Source organism: Convolutriloba macropyga, chromosome 3 (assembly GCF_964194025.1).
Source record: "Convolutriloba macropyga chromosome 3, txConMacr16.3, whole genome shotgun sequence".
Lineage (NCBI taxonomy): Eukaryota > Metazoa > Xenacoelomorpha > Acoela > Convolutidae > Convolutriloba > Convolutriloba macropyga.
Genome location: NC_134470.1, coordinates 63702607 through 63725418, shown reverse-complemented (window position 1 = coordinate 63725418; position 22812 = coordinate 63702607). Strand labels below are relative to the sequence as shown.

General features: G+C 34.1%; 1 protein-coding gene across 2 annotated transcripts; it reads left to right on the top strand.

Moving 5' to 3' along the window:
• The first annotated feature begins 932 nt into the window (after nt 1-932).
• LOC142336345 (zinc transporter ZIP10-like) lies at nt 933-14538 on the top strand. Of its 2 annotated transcripts, XM_075385109.1 has the most exons (3): nt 933-1222; nt 7211-8888; nt 14077-14538. In XM_075385109.1, exons 1-3 carry the CDS (start codon nt 1209-1211, stop codon nt 14365-14367), a joined length of 1983 nt encoding a protein of 660 aa, XP_075241224.1. In that variant the 5' UTR covers nt 933-1208; the 3' UTR covers nt 14368-14538. The 2 variants fall into 2 exon arrangements, with proteins under 2 accessions (XP_075241224.1, XP_075241223.1); XM_075385108.1 differs by lacking the exon at nt 933-1222 and having other exon boundaries at nt 7176-8888.
• Nucleotides 14539-22812: the final 8274 nt, after the last annotated feature.

Below are 22812 nucleotides of genomic sequence, written 5' to 3'. Positions count from 1 at the left end.
TCTCATCGGTTCTCTAGCGCGGTATTATTTTAATTCATTCAGTGGTCTGAGTTTATGACTTTTCTTAACTACAGTTTTTTAAATGAATACACCACTTATCTTTTGAACACCGTGAGTTTTATCTGTTCCTCATTTGGTAGACAATTTAGTCAAAATGGATAAGCGGGGTCGGAACATTATGTATGAACGCTGATTACAGAGCCTCTTAGCTTTCATTAATCCTTACTAAGTTAATCCACGGATTTTAAGGTTTCAATTTTGAGGACTATGCTGCGCAATGACTCAAAAGTAGCTTTATATCGATTTTAAGAATTAAATAATGTGTACAAAATTAGAGTGGGCGACGCATGTATTGAGGAAAATTGACTCTGCTGAAAATTATTGTAAAAGTCGAAAGACATAATGTTTTTACTGTTGCGATGCTTTACGGGGGGAACTCCGTAGGAAAATTATGCTACACTGGCTTTTCCTCCTTAGGTTTGAGAGCACTTCATTTCAACAATTAAAGTTTGGAATTGAATTTAAAAACTTGGAGGAAAAACTGTAGTCTTTCAATATTGAAGTTACCATACTTCAATATAATAAGCTATGGGAAATTAGCTGACCTTAACAAGTTTCTGAAGTTATGCTTCTGTAAAAGTTTTCTTGTCTGATTATTTGGTCTCTTAAAGAAAAATAGATAGATAAGAAGCAATAATCCATGACCTACAATGCAGCCTTTTATTTTGGTTGTGCATATGTTCTTTCGTTTGAAGAACTAAATCGCACAAGAACAACCAAAATTGCGCTTTTTGGAATACAATTATAAAATATATACTCCTCTAATTTACAGCTCATAAAAACATAATAGTTATGCTGATTATAAACATCAGCCAAGTCAAGTTGGTACATAATGTGAAAAAATGAACAAATTAAAATTCACATTACACAAACCATTTGTTGCTTGTGGTATAAACGTGAATGCAACAGAGTGAATTTTAAAACCTTTTTTTGTCTTTCTATGGCTGTGAGTTTACAGATGAAAACTTTGGTACACAGACCATTACGACGAATGCAGCAGCGTTTCTTCATTATCTTTGCGTAACTTGTTTGTGGTGATTGTGCGCATATGTTTGAAACTCGACTTGTTTACTGTTTATAGTACTGTTTATTCTGCTTGAGAGAAAGAAAGAGCGTTTGAGTTCATCTCTTTGTCTGCGAGGAAGATAATGCATAATTTCTGGTAAGTTGCTTGTACTTCGTTTTTACACACTTCACAAAGTTAGCGTTGCAATTTTTCAGAATCCCCCCCCCCCCCAAAAATGAGCCTCATTTAATGATGATATTGGGATGTTCCTGGGGAAAAGTGTTTTATGAACGAACGGCGAAAATTGTTTATAATTTTATGATAAGTCTATTATAAGATAATAACCATAGCTAGCCATCTTTTCCCCTCTTTCTTTCCGTACATTCCACACGCCACACTCCAATCATTGGTACCCTTCCCTTTATCTAGCCAATTAATCTGCCGTGTGTGAATTTGCACAAAAAACTTTGAGACATGGGCAATAAAAAATCTTGAAAGGGTCTTTTAACATAGGAAAAGGTACAATAACACAAACGTTTTGTACAAATAACATGCTTAACATTGCTCCCAGAGATTCAAAATCCTTCATTAGTTTCTGCCAAAGATCAAAACAAAGCCAGAAGAATTCCGGAAACGACTCGAAGTGGAAATCCACTTAAACACCATCCAACTACTCATCAGACAAAACGTGTCTCCACTAATTTATGACTATCTTGAAACCAAACCATAAAACAAAAAACTAAAAACAAGAAAATAAAAACTGTTAAAATTAAATATAAAAATCTGATCAAATTTTGTCATAAATTGAGATCCCGAAATAACTGTCTCTGCCAATATTACTTAATCAAAACAACTAGTACCTACTAAAACCACTTTCGAGAATTTCTTAAAAGTACTTGAAGCCAAATAATGCAAAAAAAGCTCTTACAAACAACTTGAATTAAAAAACTGGAAAAAGTTAATGAGTTTTTCAATAAAACAAAAGCACAAGATACAAAATCCACAAAACTGTAACCACTTGTTGTCTAAAAATTATTTTAATACCCACTTGAGGCAGTAAAACAAATCAATCGTCAACAAAAACACATGAAAAACTTCCGAATCAGAATAAAATTCAAATGAATTTCCAGAAACCTTCAAACCACTACCAAAACCAGCCTCAAATTACAACAAAATCATAACCAAACCTCTGGACCAAAAAAATTAAAGAAAATTGCTTTAAAATGCCTCGCGTGAACAAAAAAATTTGCGCGCTTACAGAATTTTTTTCACTTCTGAATTTCTCGCTCTCTAGAAAACAGCGATATGAACAAAAACCACTCCCCTTTCGCTCCACTCTTCGTTTTGTTCAGTAACAAAATCACTCCATATTTTTTCCTACTTCAAAGCTCACTCCAATAAAATTGATTTGAAAAAGGTCTTCTCCAATACTCCTCTTCGAGTCGTAATAACTTCAAATAAATTTGAAAATTACAAAGTTGTTCAGCTTCAAAAAAAAATTTTAGGCAAACGTAGAAACAAATATCTTTATCTTAGAAACTAATAGCAATATGTATTCCATTTTGGCCACCAAATGGTGACTCCTTTGTTAGATGGATCGGTTAAACCTTTGTCTGAACAAATTGTGAAGAAAATTTTAAAACTGCAACTTGGAAACTCTGTTAACCAAATACAGGACATTCAGCTGAACAATACGTTGAACCAACGGTAGGTAGTCTTTATCTACCAACGGTAAACACTTTTTATCGGACATGAGAGAAAGGAAAAAATTTGTTCAGGCTTATTTTAAATGTTGTTTACAGATTTTTTAACCAGGAAAAAGTTTTACCCATCAATTTTTAACATTGAACACATCAGATGAAATTAACAAGAACCATCCGTAAGATTGCTCTTTCAATTCTGTTAACTGTCTATTTATATGTACTTTTTTGAAAATCAGTTCTTTTTAAGATTCTTTAGAACAAAGTTACACCAGTTTAAAAATTGTTCACTAGTTTTAAAATTACAGCTTTGGTGACCTGTTACGGCCTTGAGCAATGAAATTGTGTATTTTTTTACGAAAGATATTGAGCATTGGCAGAAAGATATTAAATACCCAAAAGTCACTCAGTTTGCAAAAAAGTGTTTTTAGTGTTGCTCTAAAATTATTCTTTTGAGATGGTTGCAATAACTTGCCAAAAACAATTCGAAGGGAAATTGGGAAAATTGGTAGACTTTTGCTACTTCCATTTTGTATTTTTCGAGCAAGTTATGGCTCAATCATTGTTTCTGCTCCAAAAGACTTCTTTTTAAAAGCGTCTTGCCATCCAGAGATCAAATTCTGCGTTTCCTGGCAATTGGGGTTTTAGGTATTTGTAAAAACAAAAGATCGTAAGCGAGTTATAGGGAAATTTGAAAACAAAATCGGGAAAACTTAGGGATTATGATTTCTGGTATTTTGTATCTAATACACTACCCCATTATTGACTACTATTATTTTGTATGTTATACACTACCCCATAACTTTACCACAAAAACACTTTGTTTTCTAGCTCGCAAAATGAGCAAATTTTGAAATCGTTTTGAAGGCAAAAACACCATCATATAAATAATGCAACAAGGCAGTCTTTTATTGTGTCAGCAAATACCGAAATCAAAGATCTACTTCTTGGCGTAATTTATAGGTATTTGTTGAGCATAGAGAAATTTATTTTTTTTAGGCGGACGAGTAGAAACAACAAGAAAACCAAGAGATCACTTTGAAATGAGCGTGCTTTTAAACGGGAATGGAGCGATCAAACATTTTGTTTGAATGGTCTACTTTTTTAATAATTTTTCAATTATGTGGGGAAATTAATGAGTTCTCTTAAATGTTCTGCCAATAATGATAATTCAAATAAGTGCTTAAAATTTTGATAGAAGCACTTAAGCATTGACTTTCTTTGTTTTCCTGATTTGTGCTCATTTTCTCACAAAAACACGCGGAGGTTGCTGGGTACGTCTGTGTTTCCTTTCACGTCAGTATTCTTATTCATTATCCCAGCACATGAAAATATCTGTATTTATTCAATAGCCGTCAAACTATTTTGATCTTTTGAAACAACTCAAATGAAGTATCTTTTTATTCTTAGTCAATATGCATTTCTGTGAGACAATAATTAACAAAATCTAAACTAAAAAGCGGGAAAATTCTCAAAACAGTTTGAAAAAAGACCAGCTTCCGCATCATAATTTAAATTTTAAAAAAATTTTCTGCTAAATGCGGGTCAAAATCATTATAATTTTTATATCGCACCGGTATCAAAACGTAAATCAATAAATTTATAGCCTACGAATACCACTTGCCTAAAATAGCCCAAGCTGCGAGTAAGAAAACCTTTATTAAAATATTTTGCAATAGTTGATGATTGAGTAAATGCCGCTGTAAATCATACTTATATATGATCAAATGCTTTTTAAAAAAGACGAGATACGATTTCTCGGTGCAATGTGTATTTTTTTAATACTTAAAGACGACGAAAATCCCTTAAAATTTAATATTAAAACTCATGTGCGATTAGCAGGTAATGTTGGCATACGTTTTCTCATTAGCCTAATCCCATGCCAATCCTTCTGCGTAAACGTGATACAATTGAAATTTCGAACAAAACTTTGCAGCAGATTCTTTTCTTTTCTGCTACTGTATTAGGCGCCAAATTTCATGATCAACTTATTGTTTCGTTGTATCTCATTGAGTAACAATTTAAGCTTTATTGGTCATAACTTCTGGAATGAGACATTATCAAGTACTTTATTTCCAAAGGTCTGCTGCATACATATCATGATCGAGCCGGTAAAAAAAAACGTAAACCAAGTCAAATTGATGCTTGCGAAAAGTGCAAAAAATAAATAAAAAGCGAATACATAAAGACAATCGCTGGGAGGTAATTCGCAGAGCTCAATTTTCACGTAAGTGCCGAGTAAAATCTCACAGGATTAAATGCATAAGATGAAAAGAAGATTTATCAGAGGATTTCGCATTTAAAGACTGCGAAAACCTGTTACAATTACTCAATGTACATTCTCGTTTAGTAACTGACGGACTTTGATGGTAGTAAATTTCTCATAATGTCTTTTTCGCGGGTATTAGGATAGAGTGTTAATATTATTTACAATTGAGGTCAACTTATCTATTTCGGTACCGGCTCTGTGGGGTAACCAACGTAAAAATCACTAAACTCACCTGAGTTGAATATTCTGATAAAAAAATTTATTAGATGCACAAACGAAAAAGTTTCTGGGATGGCCAATTGAAAATGAATTGTCCCCACAAAATTAAAATGTGCTTTTAAGATAATTGAAGCAAAAATGAAAAAAAATAGTCAAACATTTCAGACAATTGGAGCATCTAAGCGGCTATTAATTGGTAGCTATCCTTTTCTATTTTTCAAAAAAAAAATAAATTGTATTGGGGCGCTGTCCTTTTTCAAGATCTGTTTACAAACTTGATGATTTTGAAGTACAATTGGAGCAGTGACTTTCGTCACGCCGAAACAGAAAGTGGAGCCAAAAAACTAGTGATCTCGCAGCCAGAAAATTTTCCAATTTAATTTTAAACTGGAGTGCGGAAATGGGGTTTGAATAAAAACTCGCTTTTTCGCTAGCAATTTCTTGTTCATATGCCGTAATAAGATTTTAATTTTTACTGTTTTTTAAAATTTTTATCAAATTTCCCGCTGAACAGCATTCCTCTCAATCCATTAAAAGTACATTTGAGGTCTATTTTGTTGTTTAGTCAATGGAAATTCTTTGAATCATAGGCAAGGACTTGTCCTGATGCTCTTAAATTCGCTTTCCTTTTGATCACGTGTTTCGTTTTACACAATTCGCAACATTTACATTTAAATCCTCTCTTATCTCACTCACTGGTTCAAGTGAATGGATTTTAAAATCTTTCATTCAATCAATTTCGCAATATAGTGAATCAAGCCAAAGTTACAAAAGCACAATGAAAAGAACTGGGATCAACCGATAAAGCTCGGTTATTGAGTCATACTGGATTAGGTTATCAAAGTTTGTTAAAGAAATTGCTAGCTGGCATTAGTGTTAAGTTGAATAGCCTTCAGTTTAGTTGAATTAAGTATAATCTTAGAATATAATAGACGGCGTCTAATTTCCGAAAATTTGCCAGTAATATTTGATATGTGTTCAACAAATCATGTGGTCAAAAATATTAGCTCAATACTAAAATATTAGGTCGATTGCAACATTACAGGTCAACGGCGGCAGTTAAAAGTTGAGTTCGTTTTCAGTGATCAGAAAGCAAATGTGTTTTCTCAGCACCTAATTTGTTTTGACTTCATCAAGAAAATCATCTAAAAATAGGCTGCGTATGATTAAAACTGCTTTGTGAAACTGAAGTGGGTTTTATTATGGGGTATGAAATTGCGAATTATCTCGCAGATCAAATTTGCGAACATCACCAAAGTGACAGAAGTGAAAGCCTTCAGCTCATTTCAAACAATCTTTTGATTGTGATCCTGAGCTCAAGATTGAAAGAACTCTGCGTTTATATATTATTGTAGGTTTTGTCTAATCTCTGCAAAGAAAAGAGTTCATACACCTATAGTAAGCAGAGAAAATTGTGTATTGTTAGGCATCTCGGAAATGCTAATATTTACTTCACTCTAAAGGCTAACTTTGAGAGCTAATTCGGAGTAAATATTTAGCTTAACCAGACCATACTTTATACTAACTAAATAATTTACCTTTTCTCTCAAGAAGTATACTATTTCTTTCTCTTCAGATTAAGTCAAAGTAATTCTGCAAAGATAAGTTTTGAGCCAACCAAAAAGCTCATCTATTTTGTTTGCTCGACCCGACCTCCTCAGTTCTACAAACCACTTCTCAAACACAAAATCAGCCCCAGCTTGTAGGATATTTGAAATTCTTTTCAAAAGTCGCACAAATTAAAGACTTAATAGATATTTGGGGAGGTTTTATTGTCGCGAAATTTGTGCAAATTGTATGTCTTTAGTTTAAGCTTGCAAGTCTTATCAAGAGCAACAGTTGTGAACATTTGAAGACATTATATCGCTTGGTTTTAATTAAGTTTGACAAAATTTATCTCTGCAGCAGGTTAGCAAACAGAACTTCTCAATGCAAAATGAACATCATTATTTTCAGGATCTCAGTTTTTATCGCCGTTGTTTTACAAACGAGCAATTTGTTGGCTGGGCTGGAAGCAAACGGCGTTGAAAATGAAAAATGTTTGTCGCTGCCTCAGAGAACAATTGATGCCCTCGATTCACTGCGACTCAAGTTTGCCGAAAGCGACTCAGAGACTAACTCGACAAACCCGTCAACGGGCAACCATTTTTCGAAGGAATCGTTCCGAATGTTGCTTAAGTCTGTCGGCTTGGAACGAGGCACGATTACTGTACGAACAACCGAGCATCACTGGAAAATGATGGTAATAAGCAAGAAAACTAAGTCCACAACTCGGTTTTTCGAACACGCCGAAAGGTCCCGAAGACACAATGATCATGACCAAGACAACCTTGGGGAGATTTTGACAGACGAGGTTCAAGTCCACATTGATCCAAATGTGTTCACATATACTACAAATGATCAACACCTAAAAGTCGGGAAGATTCATCCGTTTAAACATGAATCTCACTTCGACATGGATAAACATCCCAACGAACTGTGCCTTAATTCGTCGACTTTAACTGCAAAGTATGACGTCAGAGAAAACGCAATTTCTTATAACGAATTCACTCTTATGTGCCCAGAAATACTGAACCAGATAGCTCAAATGGCGTGCGTACATCATACAGTTGATGTGGAAATTTTCATGGAAACCGTGGAGAAGCCGATGCCATTGGGGCATAGAATTGTTTGTGCGTTGTTGGTAACAACGCTTATTGGAGCTTTGAGCATTGCGGTCTCATTTCTGCTAAAAACGTACATCGACCGACATCAAAATGTGAGTGAGGGCAAAGGTTATAAAAGAGTGATTACTTTCTTTATCGCCCTAGCAATCGGAACCCTGACAGGTGATGCGTTTCTACATCTAATTCCAGAGGCAATGCACAGTGACAATGAAAACGAAGAACATGATCAATTCGAACACTCTCAATTGACTAAACGGATGCTAGTCGTGGTCATCACTGTCTACGTGCTGTACATGTTTGAAAAAGTCATCGAAATTTGCAGAGCTCGCTCGAATGATCGAAACAAAAAGTTGCCAAAAAATAAAAGACCAAATCTGATAAATGCCGATGCCAAAATTTCTATGAATTCTCAAGAGTCGGAGATGAGTCTAAAAGGAGATTTTCAGCCAGACACCACAACTGAACATTCATCGACAACTCCAATGCTGAAAGTGGAGCATGAACACCCTTATCAACCGATTCCACTTAATGGAAAATTTGATTTGCCTCAATGTCATGATCCGAAATTAGATGATCATAATCACAATGGAATCAATCATGGTCATAATTGCGGACACAGCCATGATTACACTACTGTTGTCAATACTGATCATAGCGCTGAAAATGGAGATATCAACATTGATCATAGTGGTCATGGGAACAGCTATGGTCATGATCGTGATCATGGTTATGGTCATGCTCATTGTCATGGACATAGCCATTCACATAGCTATGGTAAGACCCGATCTCTGATGGTTATAGTAGGAGATGGATTCCACAACTTCATCGATGGATTGGCAATTGGGTCTGCGTTCTCCTCCTCCCTCGTGGATGGGCTGGCAACTTCCATTGCAGTTGGGCTGCACGAGATACCACATGAAGTTGGAGACTTTGTCGTTCTCGTTAACAATGGAGTCAAACCAAATCAGGTGCAGTTTTAGTAATTAAGTTTCTAAAGGAATTAACAACCAATTTGACCGAAATCTTCACTATAAAACTGTCATTGTCTTTGTTGACACCAATCAGGTTTTTTTTGAAAAAGAATCTCGCCTGCTTGAATTTTTCAGCGTTTTTAGTTTGTTTGCAGTCACAGAGAGCTTCACTTTGGTGAGCTCAGTTAATAAGCAAGTTCAATTCTATTTGTTGCAATTCACGCAATCAATACGCTTTGATGCAATTGAATAGAGTGTAATTAATTGCTCTCAAAAAGTTTTTAGGAATTATTTTTGTCCTATATGTATGTTCATTTCCTTCTGTACTACTGCTAGTCTGAAATAATCTGATTATTAATCTGAACAAGGATGCTTGTTAATGTGCGTACGCACATGATGTTCCGACCCGAGCTCATCTACATTTATGGCTTAATTGTCAACCAAATGAAGAGATAATCAAACATAGATGTTTGAGTTTAAAAAATTGTTACATAACCAAAACTACTAATTGAATTACATAATGCCATGCTGCATTACAGCGCTCACGGGATCTGCCATTAAAAAGACTACGAGAAAAAAACAAACAACAAAATATGCAAAAACAAAAATTTCACGGCAAAAACTCAATATCTGAATTTAAAACCACCTAGTAACAACGTCAAACTGCAATCGGATAAAACCCAAAACATAAAAGTTTAACGTTTCCTAACTACACGGCAGATGGGAGTTTTTCTTAATAAAAGGTAAAAAGTCAACAAAAATAAATAGTGAGGCGAAATTCAAAAATCAATCAACAAATTTAAACCAAATAATTTCAAAAGTCTTCAAAGTCATTAACTTCTAACGAAATAATTCTTGATAAATTAACTAAAGGGTCCTTACAAAAGCAATAGAATCTGTCTTTGGTTAGACTTAGCCATAGAGAAGGACTAAACATGGAAAAAAACTCAAAAAATTACAAACAATTTGCGAAAACGAATTATTCAAGTCATTAAAAGCATTAACTATTATCTGAAAATTGTATTTTACTTCAAATGTTACTTATTCTAATTGAACTAAAACTTTACTAAATATAAGATCAGTGCACTTCGGTCACATTTAAAAACCATTGGCATCTTTTACTACGCGAATGTGCGAAAAGAAGAGAAAAAGAAACACCACTCACAAAACTTTTACCAAAACGCATTTTGTCCAACAGACCGACTTAAAATCAGAAAAAAAAATTTTTAAATTACAAGGAATTGAATTAGACCTCTCAATGATGAAAAAAGGCAAGTTGACGAGAACAACAAAAACGGAAATGTTTAAAAAATCTTTGAATATTATAAATTTTAAAAGTGTTCGCAATAAAGAAATTTTAGTGATTAACATCAACCATTCAATCCTCAAGTACAAGCTTATAAAATCGGTCAGTGTTTTACTGCTAAATAAAGAATAAGAAAACAGGTAAAAACAGCAAATTCAAAAAAAGCGAGAAAGTGTCAAAGCCATTTAATGAGCTTTGCAGTGAAAACTTTTAATTTTTCAATTAAATTTTTAACATCAATGGGATTATCTTTTAGAAAAACAAGATCTTTAAAAAAAATAAGAAATTCGAACAATTAAATTAAAACCATGAAACTTTTGTGAAAACCCGTAGTATCAACGCCATTAAAAACAACAGCTTTCAATGGAAGCCAATAAAAACTCTAAGTTGTGCCTCGATGGGAAAACAAACGTGTTTGTCATTCATGACTCAACAATCAGACATTACAATTAGTCATTGAGTATGAAAACAACAACAAAATTGCAAAAATCAAAATCAGTAGAAAAGTGCGAGAAGAAAGTGTCGAAGCCATTTCAACCGCAATCTATTCTCTGAAAACTATAACTATGATCCCCTGAACGTCATTTCTAAAACAATGGGAACTACCAATATTAGGATAATGTGAATGGATTTCAAAAAGAAACAGAAATACGAAAAGAGTGTCCAAAAACCTTTATAAAAATTATGAAAACTGGTTGCATTGAAGTCATAAAACCAATAGTTAGAAAAAAACCTCTAATCAGTTTAATTTTGGCTGCAGTTGAAAGGAAAGGGTCCTGTTAATACTGAAACTGACATACATTTCACGCAACTGAGTTTACGATCGGTTAATTTTCAAAGAAAAAATTAAACAGCCTTTAAATGTAATAGCTTTCAACGGAAGTCAATCAAAACGCTAAGTTAACTCAGTGGAAAAGTACAAGAAAATGTTGCAGCCACTTAAACTAAAAAAATTTTTCCGAAAACTTTAACTATGATCCCTTGAACGTCCTCTTCAAACCATTGAGAGCTCTCAATAATAGGATAACGCCATGTGATTTCGAAAGCAAATAAAAACACCAAAAAATGTCTAAATTAAAAAATATAATAATTTAAGAAATTCCGTATAGTTATAAGATAAAACCGCTAACCATATTGAAATTGGCTGCACTAGGAAAAAAAGAGGTTGGAAGGTAGACTGACTTAGAGTTCACGAAAATAAGTTTGAGATCGGTAAATGTTCAAGAAATTTTTTAAAAACATGTTTTAAAGTCTAAGAGCTGTCCACACAAAAAACTAGATGGGTTCATTTAAAGCTTATTAGCAAACACATTGAAGCTAGACAACAGTTCTATGCCATACGACTGCAACATTTTACTAAATTCACTAAAATAGACAAAAAATAAAAATTACGAAAACTCAGTCAAAGCCAGAAAAACATGAATGATTCCTTGAAAACAATTTTTTTTTGTTCATTGGGCATTGTTTGACTGTAAATGAGGTTAGTCTTCAATAAAAACTTGATTTGAAAACTGACTAGTCTCTAAATGACTAAGAAAGTAAAGTATGAAGTATGAATTTTTTATGATAGTAAACTTCCCTATGAGATCAGAACTAGCTTTTTATCGCCTTTCGTCTATTAGCAACAAAAAAATTGTTTCATTTTGTAGCCTGTAATTTTGAATTATAATTGTAACGAAAAAAGTTAATTTGAAAAAAAATACTCTAAACAACAGTGAACAAAGTCATGCCAAATATATCGTGTTCACACAACACAAACTTTAAACCTCAATAACTCTTCGAAATATACAAAATTAAAAAAAAAATAGTTTTGGATTCTACGCTGGACGAGCTTTATAATGATACCACGATGATTATATCGATCGGCCAATATTGGCTGAACAAAAAAACCCCATTTGAGTATATTGTTCATCCCCCCACAAGTGGGGTCGGAACAATTAGTCATCTGTTTTGTCATATGATCAAAGCCATTGCGTTTTGTATATTTGAAGCCTTGAAATGCTCTTCTAACACAAGAATTCTTGCAAAATTATGCAAATAACTCCTCAACTCATTGTACTAGTCAGCTGAAAGTCTTCTATGTGTTTTTTCGAAGATCGAAAATCTTAACAATCTTCCTAACCATTATTCACAACTGATTCCCATCGGGGAATAAATCAAATGAAGACAGTACTTGAAGTGCTTCGACGTCAAAAAATGTCTTCTGTGCGTTTTCATGTTTACTCTTTTCGAAGCAAAATCGATTGAATTCGTTTTTTTGTCAAATTAGTCGATCTGGAATTTGATATGTCACCCGTAGCATACGTGAAGAAAGTATAAGAAACTTACTTTAGAAATAAGTTTTCTACTTGAATTTTCATTGCTTTCGAATAAAAAAATGAGGGTTACTAATGAATTGCATTGATGTTGCAGCATAAACAAATAACGGCTATTTTCAATTGATTTTTTTTAAATTGTCAATATTTGAATTTCTATGTCAATTTTCATATCTAACGTCAATTTGAACAGCCCAAAATATAAGTAATTATTTTGGTACTCAAATTTGTCTAAAAGCAATCAATCAAGCTCACTTTGAGGAAGAGTTAAAAAGTTTCACTTTTATTCGCCTGGTCATTCAAATTGAACATTTTTTTCTACAAGTAATCTTCGATACCATAGACATGCTAACATGTAAGCTTCATAGATTTTAAATCTTTAGTAAATCCTTAAGTTGTGGTTTAAAAATATCAGTAAAAAATTAATATCCCCTCCGAAGCTGATATCAGTAAAAAAAAACAATATCCCCTCCGAAGCAATATCCCCTCCGAAGCGGAAAATAAAAAAATGAGAAAAAATTGCAAAGGTACATTTTACTTCAAAAAAAGCATATAAACTATAGAAAACGCGTTTAGTTTTACCAATCATTGGAATTATGACGCCTCGAAAAATTCAAATTCTCGTTTCGTCTCACTGCAAACGAGTTTGAGAGAAAACTTAGTAGATACGAATCAAAGCTTTACGTTGACATAAGAGCAATATCCAGAACTTCTTCCACATCTGACTGTTTAATGACAGTCTGCCTCATTAAACCTAAAACCGATATATATGATAAAAAATGTTAAATAACGGAGTATAAATCAACAAATTTTTTCGTTTGCTTGCTAAGTTACAAAGTCTGCTGAATTAAGAGTTGAAGACTGCTTCTGTATCCACGTGGAATCTCAAAACATCAATACTATCTTTCAGTAGCTCAGAAGATAAGGACTTAAAGTAGGATTTCCAGGCTGAGGTGCGCGCTCGAAATCGTCCTGATCAGACCATTTCGACCTCACGCCTGACTATTTTGCGCTCAAAATTACCGGGAAATTTCAAGCGCACGAGCGCAGTTGAGTCTGGCCAGAGCGGATTCGAGCCCATTTGAGTCTGATCAGAGGCGGAATCAAACGCACGTGAGTCTGATCATAAGCAGTTTCGAGCGTAATTGTGTCTAATCGGAAACGTTCCGAGCTCAACCTGGTCTGATCATAAACGGTTCGAGTGCAAGATAGTCGATAATCCTGCGCTCGAAGCCGTTCGATCAGAGAGCATATCGAGCGCAACTGAGTCTGATCAGGAACATTTTCGGTCGCAAGTAGGCCTGATCAGAGATGGTTTCGAGCCTAAAAGAAGTGATAAAATAGCTAAAAAATGTCAAAATTATCGCAAGCCAAAAAGGACGATTTCGAGTACACACCTCAGCCTGGGTTGTTTGCCGAAATTATCCATGGATAAATTTTACTGTAATCTTTTTAAACTTTTATCAATATTTGATACAATATTAGTGTTGCAGCATTGAGCACATGCACATTATCGATACTCCTTATGAGCATAGTAAAGTTTTCTGACGCTACGTTTGTTCAGGTGTTGAAAATGGCCCTAATTTCCAACTCAATAGCAATAGCTGGAGTGGGTGCCGGGGCTCTGATTGGATCGAGTGCCTCTGAGTCCGCATACGTCCTGTGTACTGCGGCCGGGTGCTTCATATACGTTGGACTTATCAACATGCTTCCCCACGCCTTCAACATGCAAGACCCCGACAGAATAGTGCAAGGAATCATGCATGTTCTTGGTATCATGAGTGGACTGGGAATCATGACGTTGATAGCACTACACGAAAGTGCAATATCGCACTTTGTAGAACATTTATTTTGATTTCATTAATACAATAATTATTCATTATCCGCCAAGTTGGTTTGTACCATTTTTCATAGATTAATGTCTAATATGTACGATCATAGCTAAATCTATCGATAATAGTTTGAATTAATTTTTGTACAAAAATGATACGGTTCATATCAATCAGAGCGAGATTGATTTCCTTGAGTTTCTTGATGCCGAGAAGGTTTGGTTGCAAGACGTCAATTTTCAATTAATTTTCATGAGCCAGTTTCTTTTCCCATTGCAAATTTTGATAATCTAATTGACATTTTTCCACCCATAGAACGGCAGGTTACAGGAAAATCAAACCGCGCCTCTCTTTTAAGGCAAGGAGTCCTACATTGTTTGGTTGTTTTATCGGGAGCTTTTACAGTTCCTCCAATCCTTTGTTGACCCACTTTAAGTGGCATCAGGACGTGTAATGAATGTGCTTTTGAGTATTCTTTTCCTCGCGCACTCATCCCTAATCAAACGTGAATAAGATAATGAACATGTAAAACTAATTTGTTACCAAAAAGATTTAAAGGTTCAAAATAAAATTTAAAATTGGTACTAAATTGTTTAAAAATCAACACTGTTTTACACTATTGCAAATGAAAAGAAAACGGGAGTAATTATGAGACTTCGCTGCAAACTCGAAAAAACAATTTAGAATGTATATACATCGATGTTCAGGTACATTGTTATATAATGTAACATATGTTTAATTGATCTCGAGCCAAGTTTGAAGAAATTTTGGTACATGGGATATATAATTGTTTGTTATCTTAATTTTTGTATTTGCTAGGGAAAAAATAGTTGTTTACTTGATAGAGTGCATTGGAGTTGATTTCATCTCTGTCGTTTCGTTTGTTTTATTGTATAGATGTCTGTCCTTGCTTTACCAAAGTTTAAATCTATCAAAGTTTAAGTGAGAAAATTTTAATTTCTTTACAGGCACTCTGACTTTCTCTGCATCAGTTGGTAAGGAATGGAGAAAAGATTTTGGATCAGCGAGCTCGCAACATTGTGCAATCGCACAATAGCGAGACTCATTGTTTGATCTGGTCTCGATTTTGATTTTTCCTTTTTTAAGTTTTGTCATTTGAAATCGACAGTTAATTTATTAATTGCTCCCGTACGAAGCATGGAATAGTTATTGTAATCTTGTTGGTCTAATGAAAAATTTTGGATTGAGGGTTTTGATTTTCCGAAAATTTCTCAAGTGTCAGCAGCTTAACTGACAGCAGATGTGAAGTGGCGGCAATTCACTACTAAAATTTGAATAAAAAGAGCGCCAAAAATAGTGTAATCTTTTCACTTAATTAATAGCCGCGTCAGCAATTCCAGGCGGCTATTAGAGCGCTCATAATTTCTTAAAATTGAAAAAATTTGAATTGTATTGGGGCGCTGTCTTTTTTACGAGTATCGGAGAAGTCCTTCTTTAAACCATAATCCTTAGCCTATGACAACTTGCCTATTGTTTTGCGAGCGTCTGGATACCTTATTGGCTGAAAGGAATTTTTCTTTGGATTTATGTGCTTTTGTATTATTGGAAAATTCATTTTTCCAGTCTTTTTGTCCAAGTTGTTTGTAAGAGCTTTTTCACTTAAAAGCTTTTGTAATCTTTACACTTAATTAATAGCCGCGTCAGCAATTCCAGGCGGCTATTAGAGCGCTCATAATTTCTTACAATTGAAAGAATTTGAATTGTATTGGGGCGCTGTCTTTTTTACGAGTATCGGAGAAGTCCTTTTTTTAAACCATAATCCTTAGCCTATGACGACTTGCCTATTGTTTTGCGAGCGTCTGGATACCTTATTGGCTGAAAGGAATTTTTCTTTGGATTTATGTGCTTTTGTATTATTGGAAAATTCATTTTTCCAGTCTTTTTGTCCAATTTGTTTGTAAGAGCTTTTTCACTTAAAAGCTTTTGTAATCTTTACACTTAATTAATAGCCGCATCAGCAATTCCAGGTGGCTATTAGAGCGCTCATAATTTCTTACAGTCGAAAGAAATTGAATTGTATTGGGGCGCTGTCTTTTTTACGACTCGAAGAGGAGTATCGGAGAAGTCCTTTTTTAAATCAATTTTATTGAAATGAATTTTGAAGCGGGAAATGAAACACGTGAAAAAACTTGGAGGGATTTTATTGCTGAACAAAATGAAGAGTGGAGCGAAAAAAGAGTGGTTTTCTGTTCAAATCGCTGAATTCTAGAGAGCGAGACATTGAGGTGTGAAAAAAATTCTGTAAATGAGCAAAATTTTTTATTCGCGTGCGGCAATTTAAAGCAATTGTTTTTAATTTTTGGTCAAGAGGTTTGGTTATTAAGTTTGTTTGAATTAGAGGCTGGTTTTGGTAGTGGTTTGAAGGTTTCTGGAAATTCATTTGAATTTTATTCTGATTCGGAGGTTTTTCATGTTTTTTTGTTGACGATTGTTTTGTTTTACTGCCTCAAGTGGGTATTGAAGCAATTTTCAGATAAAAATTGGTTACAGTTTTGTGGCTTTTAAGCCTTTTTTAGAAATATGAGGAAAAATGGTGATTTTTTTTTAAATCTTTTGTAGTTTTTTGTTTTTTTTTCTATTTTTAGACAAGATTCTTATACTATTACGACTTGCCTATTGTTTTGCGAGCATCCGGATACCTTTTGATTGAAAGGAAATTTTCTTTGGATTTATGTGCTTTTGTTTTATTGGAAAATTCATTTTTCCAGTCTTTTTGTCCAAGTTGTTTGTAAGAGCTTTTTCACTTAAAAGCTTTTGTAATCTTTTCATTTAATCAATAGCCGAGTCAGCAATTCCAGGTGGCTATTAGAGCGCTCATTATTTCTTACAATTCAAAGAATTTGAATTGAATTGGGGCGCTGTCTTTCTTAAGACTCGAAGAGGAGTATCGGAGAAGTCCTTTTTTAAATCAATTTTGTTGGAGTGAATTTTGCAGCGGGAAATGAAACATGTGAAAAATTTTGTAGTGATTTTGTTGCTGAATAAAATGAAGAGTGGAGCAAAAAAAGTGGTTTTCTGTTCAAATCGCTGTTTTCTAGAGAGCGAGATATTGAGGTGCGAAAAAAAATTCTCTAAGTGAGCGAAATTTTTTATTCACGTGCGGCATTTTGATGCAGTTTTTTTTTTCATTTTTTTTGGTTAAGAGGTGTGGCTATGACTTCGTTTTACTTTAGTTTTACGCTGGTTTTGGTAGTGGTTTGAAGGTTTCTGGAAGTTCAAATGAAGTTTATGCTAATCCGGAGGTTTTTCACGTATTTTGATGATTTTTGGGCTAATTTTTGCGGTTTTTTTACGGTTGTTTTGTTTTACTGCCTCAAATGGGTTTTCAAAAGACCCCTTATTCTTGATGAAATTTTAGATAACAATTGGTTACAGTTTTGTGAATATGAATCATTTTTTGGTTGAGGAATTTGCCAAAAAGTTGCGAAAATTGGAACTATTTTCCTTAGTTTTTTAGAAGTCTTCCTCTTTTTCTCTGTTTTTTAGACAAGTTTCATAGCCTATTATGAGCTGCCTGTCGTTTTGCGAGCATCTGGATATCTTATTGGCTGAAAAAAAAATTCTTTAGATTTATGTGCTTTCATATTATTGAAAAATTCATTAACTTTTTCCAGTTTTTTAGTAAAAGTTGTTTGTAAGAGCTTTTTTTCATAATTTGGCTTCAAGTATTTTTAAAAAATTCAGATAGGTAGTTTTAATATGTTCTGGTTGTTTTGATGAAGTATTTTTAGCTGAGATAGTTAATTCGGGATCTCAGTTTATGACAAAGTTTGATCCGATTTTTCTTAAGATTCTAACAGATTTGATTTTCTTGTTTTCATTTTTTTGTTTTATGGTTTTGTTTCAAGATAATCATAATGTTGTGGAGTCACATCTTGTCTGCTGAACAGTTGGATGGCGTTGAAATGAATTTCTACTTCGATTCTTTTCCCGGATTCTTCCGGTTATGTTATTTTTAAGATCTGTTCACACATTTTCATGACTTTTGAAGTCAAATTGGAGTAGTGATTTTGGTCACGCCGAAACAGGTGGAGCAAAAAAGCAAATGGTTTTGCCGCGTAAAATTTTTGCATTCTACTTTTAAAATAGATTGAGAAAACTGTGTTTGAACAAAAATTCGCTTTCTCGCTAGTGGCTTTTTGTTCACGTGCGGCAATTTGTATTTGATTTTTTACTGTTTTTCAGTTTTTTGGATCGGATATTTTTTAAAATATTTTTTCCAATCCATTCATAGTTCATTCTAGGCCTAATGATTCTGTTTTAACCAAATTTCTATTTCTCGCTACTGGTTTTTTGTTATTTTTGTTCACATGCGGCATTTTGACATTGATTTTAATTTTTTTTTGTTTTAATTTTTTTGATCTGATTTTTTAAAAATGATTTTCCCAGTTCACTCATAGACCATTCTAGGTCTAATTTTTTTAGTCGGTGAAAATTCTTTGAATTGTACGTCATGACTTGCCCTGCTATGTTCTTTTACTTCGTCTAACAGATTTTTGTTTAGTCTTGCCCTGACTTCTTGGAATTGACTTACCTCACTCAAAATAATGACCTCTGAACTCATTTATGGAACTTTAAGTTTTAACATTTACAAATAAAGGTCTATAGTGTGCATCTAAGTAGTGCCAAACTTATATACCCTAATTCCTGAGTAATAGTCTTGAGTTTTAATCTCGAATTTCAATTTTGAAAAAGCTCCCTTAGGGCTTTTTCCTTGTAGGGCATTTGTGTCTTATAAAAATGACAGTCCGAATCTAACCCAAAAAGTCTAGTGGTCCATTAAAAAACTGGTGGTTGATCTGTCAATCTTATTTCTTTAGTTGTTTCAATTCATGGTAGGCCACAATTGTCTATCGCGGCTATTTTCCGGCAATCTGCCGGCTATGTTCTGAATTGCGTTCTTTCAGAGACTAGGACCGTTGCTAAAACCACACCGATTGAGAGCGATGACACTACCTTGCCTGTGAAGCGTAGTGGTTAATGTCACCGTCTCTTAACGGAGCCTTGTGAGTTGAATCCAGGAAGTCTTAATAAGCACTCGATTTTTCCCCGGCACATTCCTGTGGCCACATATTCGTTCTCCACCTCTGAAAAACTTGGCCATCAAAAGAATGTAAAATTAGGAGTAAACTAACTTTGAGAGACAAACCATTCAGCAACAAAAAAAAACAGTAATTCTAATGCGACATTTTTTTAATAAACGACTTTAAGACACTTTACTGTCTAGAAAAAGAACTGTTTCTATGCGTCGAAAGAGCCCCATATTTTCGAAAATTAGTACTCTTGTTCAATTAAAATATTGAGAAAAAAAAGTTTCTTAGGGGTGAACTACACTACAGCTAGCACTAATCAACAAACAGTTTAGGTCATTTATTCTCCGTCGTGGTACAAAAGGAGCAAAATTTTGTGGAATTTTTCATCAAATTTTTGAATGATATTTAAAGTTTCAAGTTTACCGGCATATCCCCAAAAAAATTATTAGTTTTCCTTAGTTTCCCAGTAAAATCCCAGATTTTATTTCAGCATTCCCGAGTTTCCCCATATAAGCCCCAAAAAGTATCAGGCATCCAAGGTTTCCTGAAGAATGCCCTAAAAATATATCAGTATTCCTGAGTTTTGCTGTAATTGTCTTTCTAGCCTCGCCAGTCGTTCGGGAGCAGTTCGTCCGACGTTGATCGGTTTATTTTTTCACGTAAGGAAAGAGGTGTAAACCTTGCCAAGCCATTGAAATAACAAAAAATGCTATGCAGTGATGCGGTTGTTAAAGACATTTTGCCGTTGCTTTAAACAAGCCACGAAATATCAACTGTCTAAAAAAGATAACTCATATTGAGGCAAATAATTATAGAAGAATTCTTGATCACCAAGCGACTTAAAAAGTTACTATTCTGTAAAGTAATGCAGAAAATATTGAAGAGCATGATATAATTGAAGCATAAAAGGGATCTTTTCCGTTTGTGCCCCCCCCCCCCACCCCCCAGTACGTTATGCTCCCCCCCCCCCCGTTACAGAGCACGTGCCATTACATAGTAAATCATCATGAAAAATATGGCACGTGCGTCTGGGGGGTGCAAATAATATGCACCCACTATGCTGGGGGGGCACAAACGGAAAACATACCATTAAAGTTTTGCGCATCTTGGAAATTGTACTTATGTAAAATTTTTCAAGTTGTGAAACAGTGTATTTATTCCAGGTGTCAAATTTGACATGGTTATTAAAAGCCGCAAAGCGGTAGCTGGGACTCTTGTTTTTTTAACGCAATATCTGATGAAACTATATTTGATGTTTTCATGTAAATGAAAAGACAATAACTAGAGTGGTGAATATAATCAAGCTGGACTATTAAAGAAACTGGAAAAGCAAGGAAGATTTAAATGAAATTTTTTCCATATTACTTTTGAAGTGTAGCGAAAAATTGTATCTGAACAGATTTTCGGTTCTTGAACGCGGTTATTTTTTCCACGTGCTGCAATTTGACTTGTAATTTTGATGTTTTCTGCTCCTAATTTTTTTCTTAAATTAATGGTTTCACTAGTTAAATATGTGTTCTAACAAAGCATAATTTTTAATTAGTCAAGGGAAATTAACGCTTTGCACGCTTTACACGACTTAGAACCTGTTTGTGTCATCAAGGATTTTTGTTTTGCACGTGTTTGCAGACTGAGTTGACCCACATGTTAGTCTCAGTAATGATTGGTCTCCGTGGCTCTCTACTGAGTTGTAGTAGAAGCATTAATCACAAATCTTTTGAAAAAATTGTAAGTGATTTTTTTTAGTTTCGACCAGCTTGCAAGTTCATTTTACTCTCAAATTACTTGGTCTCTTTAATGGAAATTCGCACCGTTGGCAATAATTAATGGTTTGAGTTCATAGCTATTGCTTGCCGTGATTTTGAAACATATTGTTAAAAAAAACAACAAAGAATTGTTGAGTTCTGGCGTAATTTTATTGTTGTTTTTCTTGTATTGCGGTTTAATCGCAGCAACAACAGGTCAGCGGCTTGCTAATGAGGCGAAATTGATTTTAAATAAAGTATTGAGTATATATCAGTAGTTTTTGTGACCTTAAACAATTTCTATGCTAAAAGTAATTGTGGGTTTTCCAGTCTTGCCCATTTTGCTGCTTTTCTTTTGGTCTTGTAACTTAGCCTCCAAAAACTGTTAAACTGTTGTCACCTGCCCTTTATCATAGCCTTACTTTTTGGCTTCAACTTTTAGTTATCGCTCATTGACTTCGGTACCTTTTTTGAAATTTGTGGTGAATTTTTGAATCCTACCTTTGTTGGGCTTTCTTTTTGTCCCTATTGAAACTAACGGAATCACTAATGGCTGACTTATAACCTCTACAATTGTGTCTTCTACTGTGATAAGTAGTTTGTTGTTTTGACGCCACGAATTTTCAAATTTTTCCTAATTTAGTTAAATTTTTCAGTTGCCTCCATTTTGCATTATCTGTAAGGGATATCCACAAATTTTCTTTTATTGGGTATTTACTCTATGGACGCTTAATTTCAGAGCTTATATAAGAGTTGTTTGTTTTTATTGGTATCTTAAAAAATTAGTTTATCAAAAAAAGTTTTGCTAGGGCTATATGAGGTCACCATCACCCCAAATCTTTTTATTATTCAATAATACATGCAATTCGGACAGAATTGCGTGTGCAATGTCCTATTTCGCTCTTAGTTGAGCGAGTTTTTAATTAATTCGTGTGATCAAAATTAAGTCACCGAAACGAACTCATCACTATGAAATGGACTTTTCTGTTCTTTAATTCAACTGTCTGTCACTAAAGTCAACTGAGTGTCCGTTACAATTGTTAAAGAATATTTAGGAACGGTTTTTATAAGCAGCAACAATTTATTCAGAATCCCAATAATGATATTATCTCAACAAAAAAAAGATAAATCACTCTATTCTTGTCTGCTTTTATTTTTTTGGGACCGCAGATCTACAAAGTTATCGCTGCTATTTTCTGGCTGTCTGCCAGCTATCTTCTCGAACGCTTCTAAACTCAAAAAGAAGAAGAAGAAAACTTTTTATTGTGCAGGCTAAGAAGAATAATTTTCATGATTTTATCGTTCATTCACACAACTGCTCAAATAAAAAACTAAACGCATTATAATATGCTTTAGAAATGAGAAGAGGCACATTTCAATCAGTATGATTTTTGCTTCAATGAATCTAAGTCCGAGTTTCCCTGTATACAATTTTTTAACTATATTCCTACACGCTTCTTTTCTCAAGTTGGGACACTGACTACCAAGGTCAGCATCCCATATTTCCTGTTTTTTCAAACAATTTAAAAGCTTTACGGATTGGTGTTCAATCGACAACTTCATTATTTGATTCCGATACACTTTTTGTTCAAATAGATCCAGCTATGAACTTGAAGTATTCATTTTGACAGCTTTAGAGAAAGCACTTATGTTGTCTGTTGCATATTGTAGT

Excerpts from the sequence above, each read along its gene's own strand:
- LOC142336345 (XM_075385108.1), top strand. The coding sequence starts at position 7,191 with ATGAACATCATTATTTTCAGGATCTCAGTTTTTATCGCCGTTGTTTTA. Across the intron at positions 8,889-14,076 it reads ATGGAGTCAAACCAAATCAG|GTGTTGAAAATGGCCCTAAT; the intron begins GTGCAGTTTTAG and ends ACGTTTGTTCAG.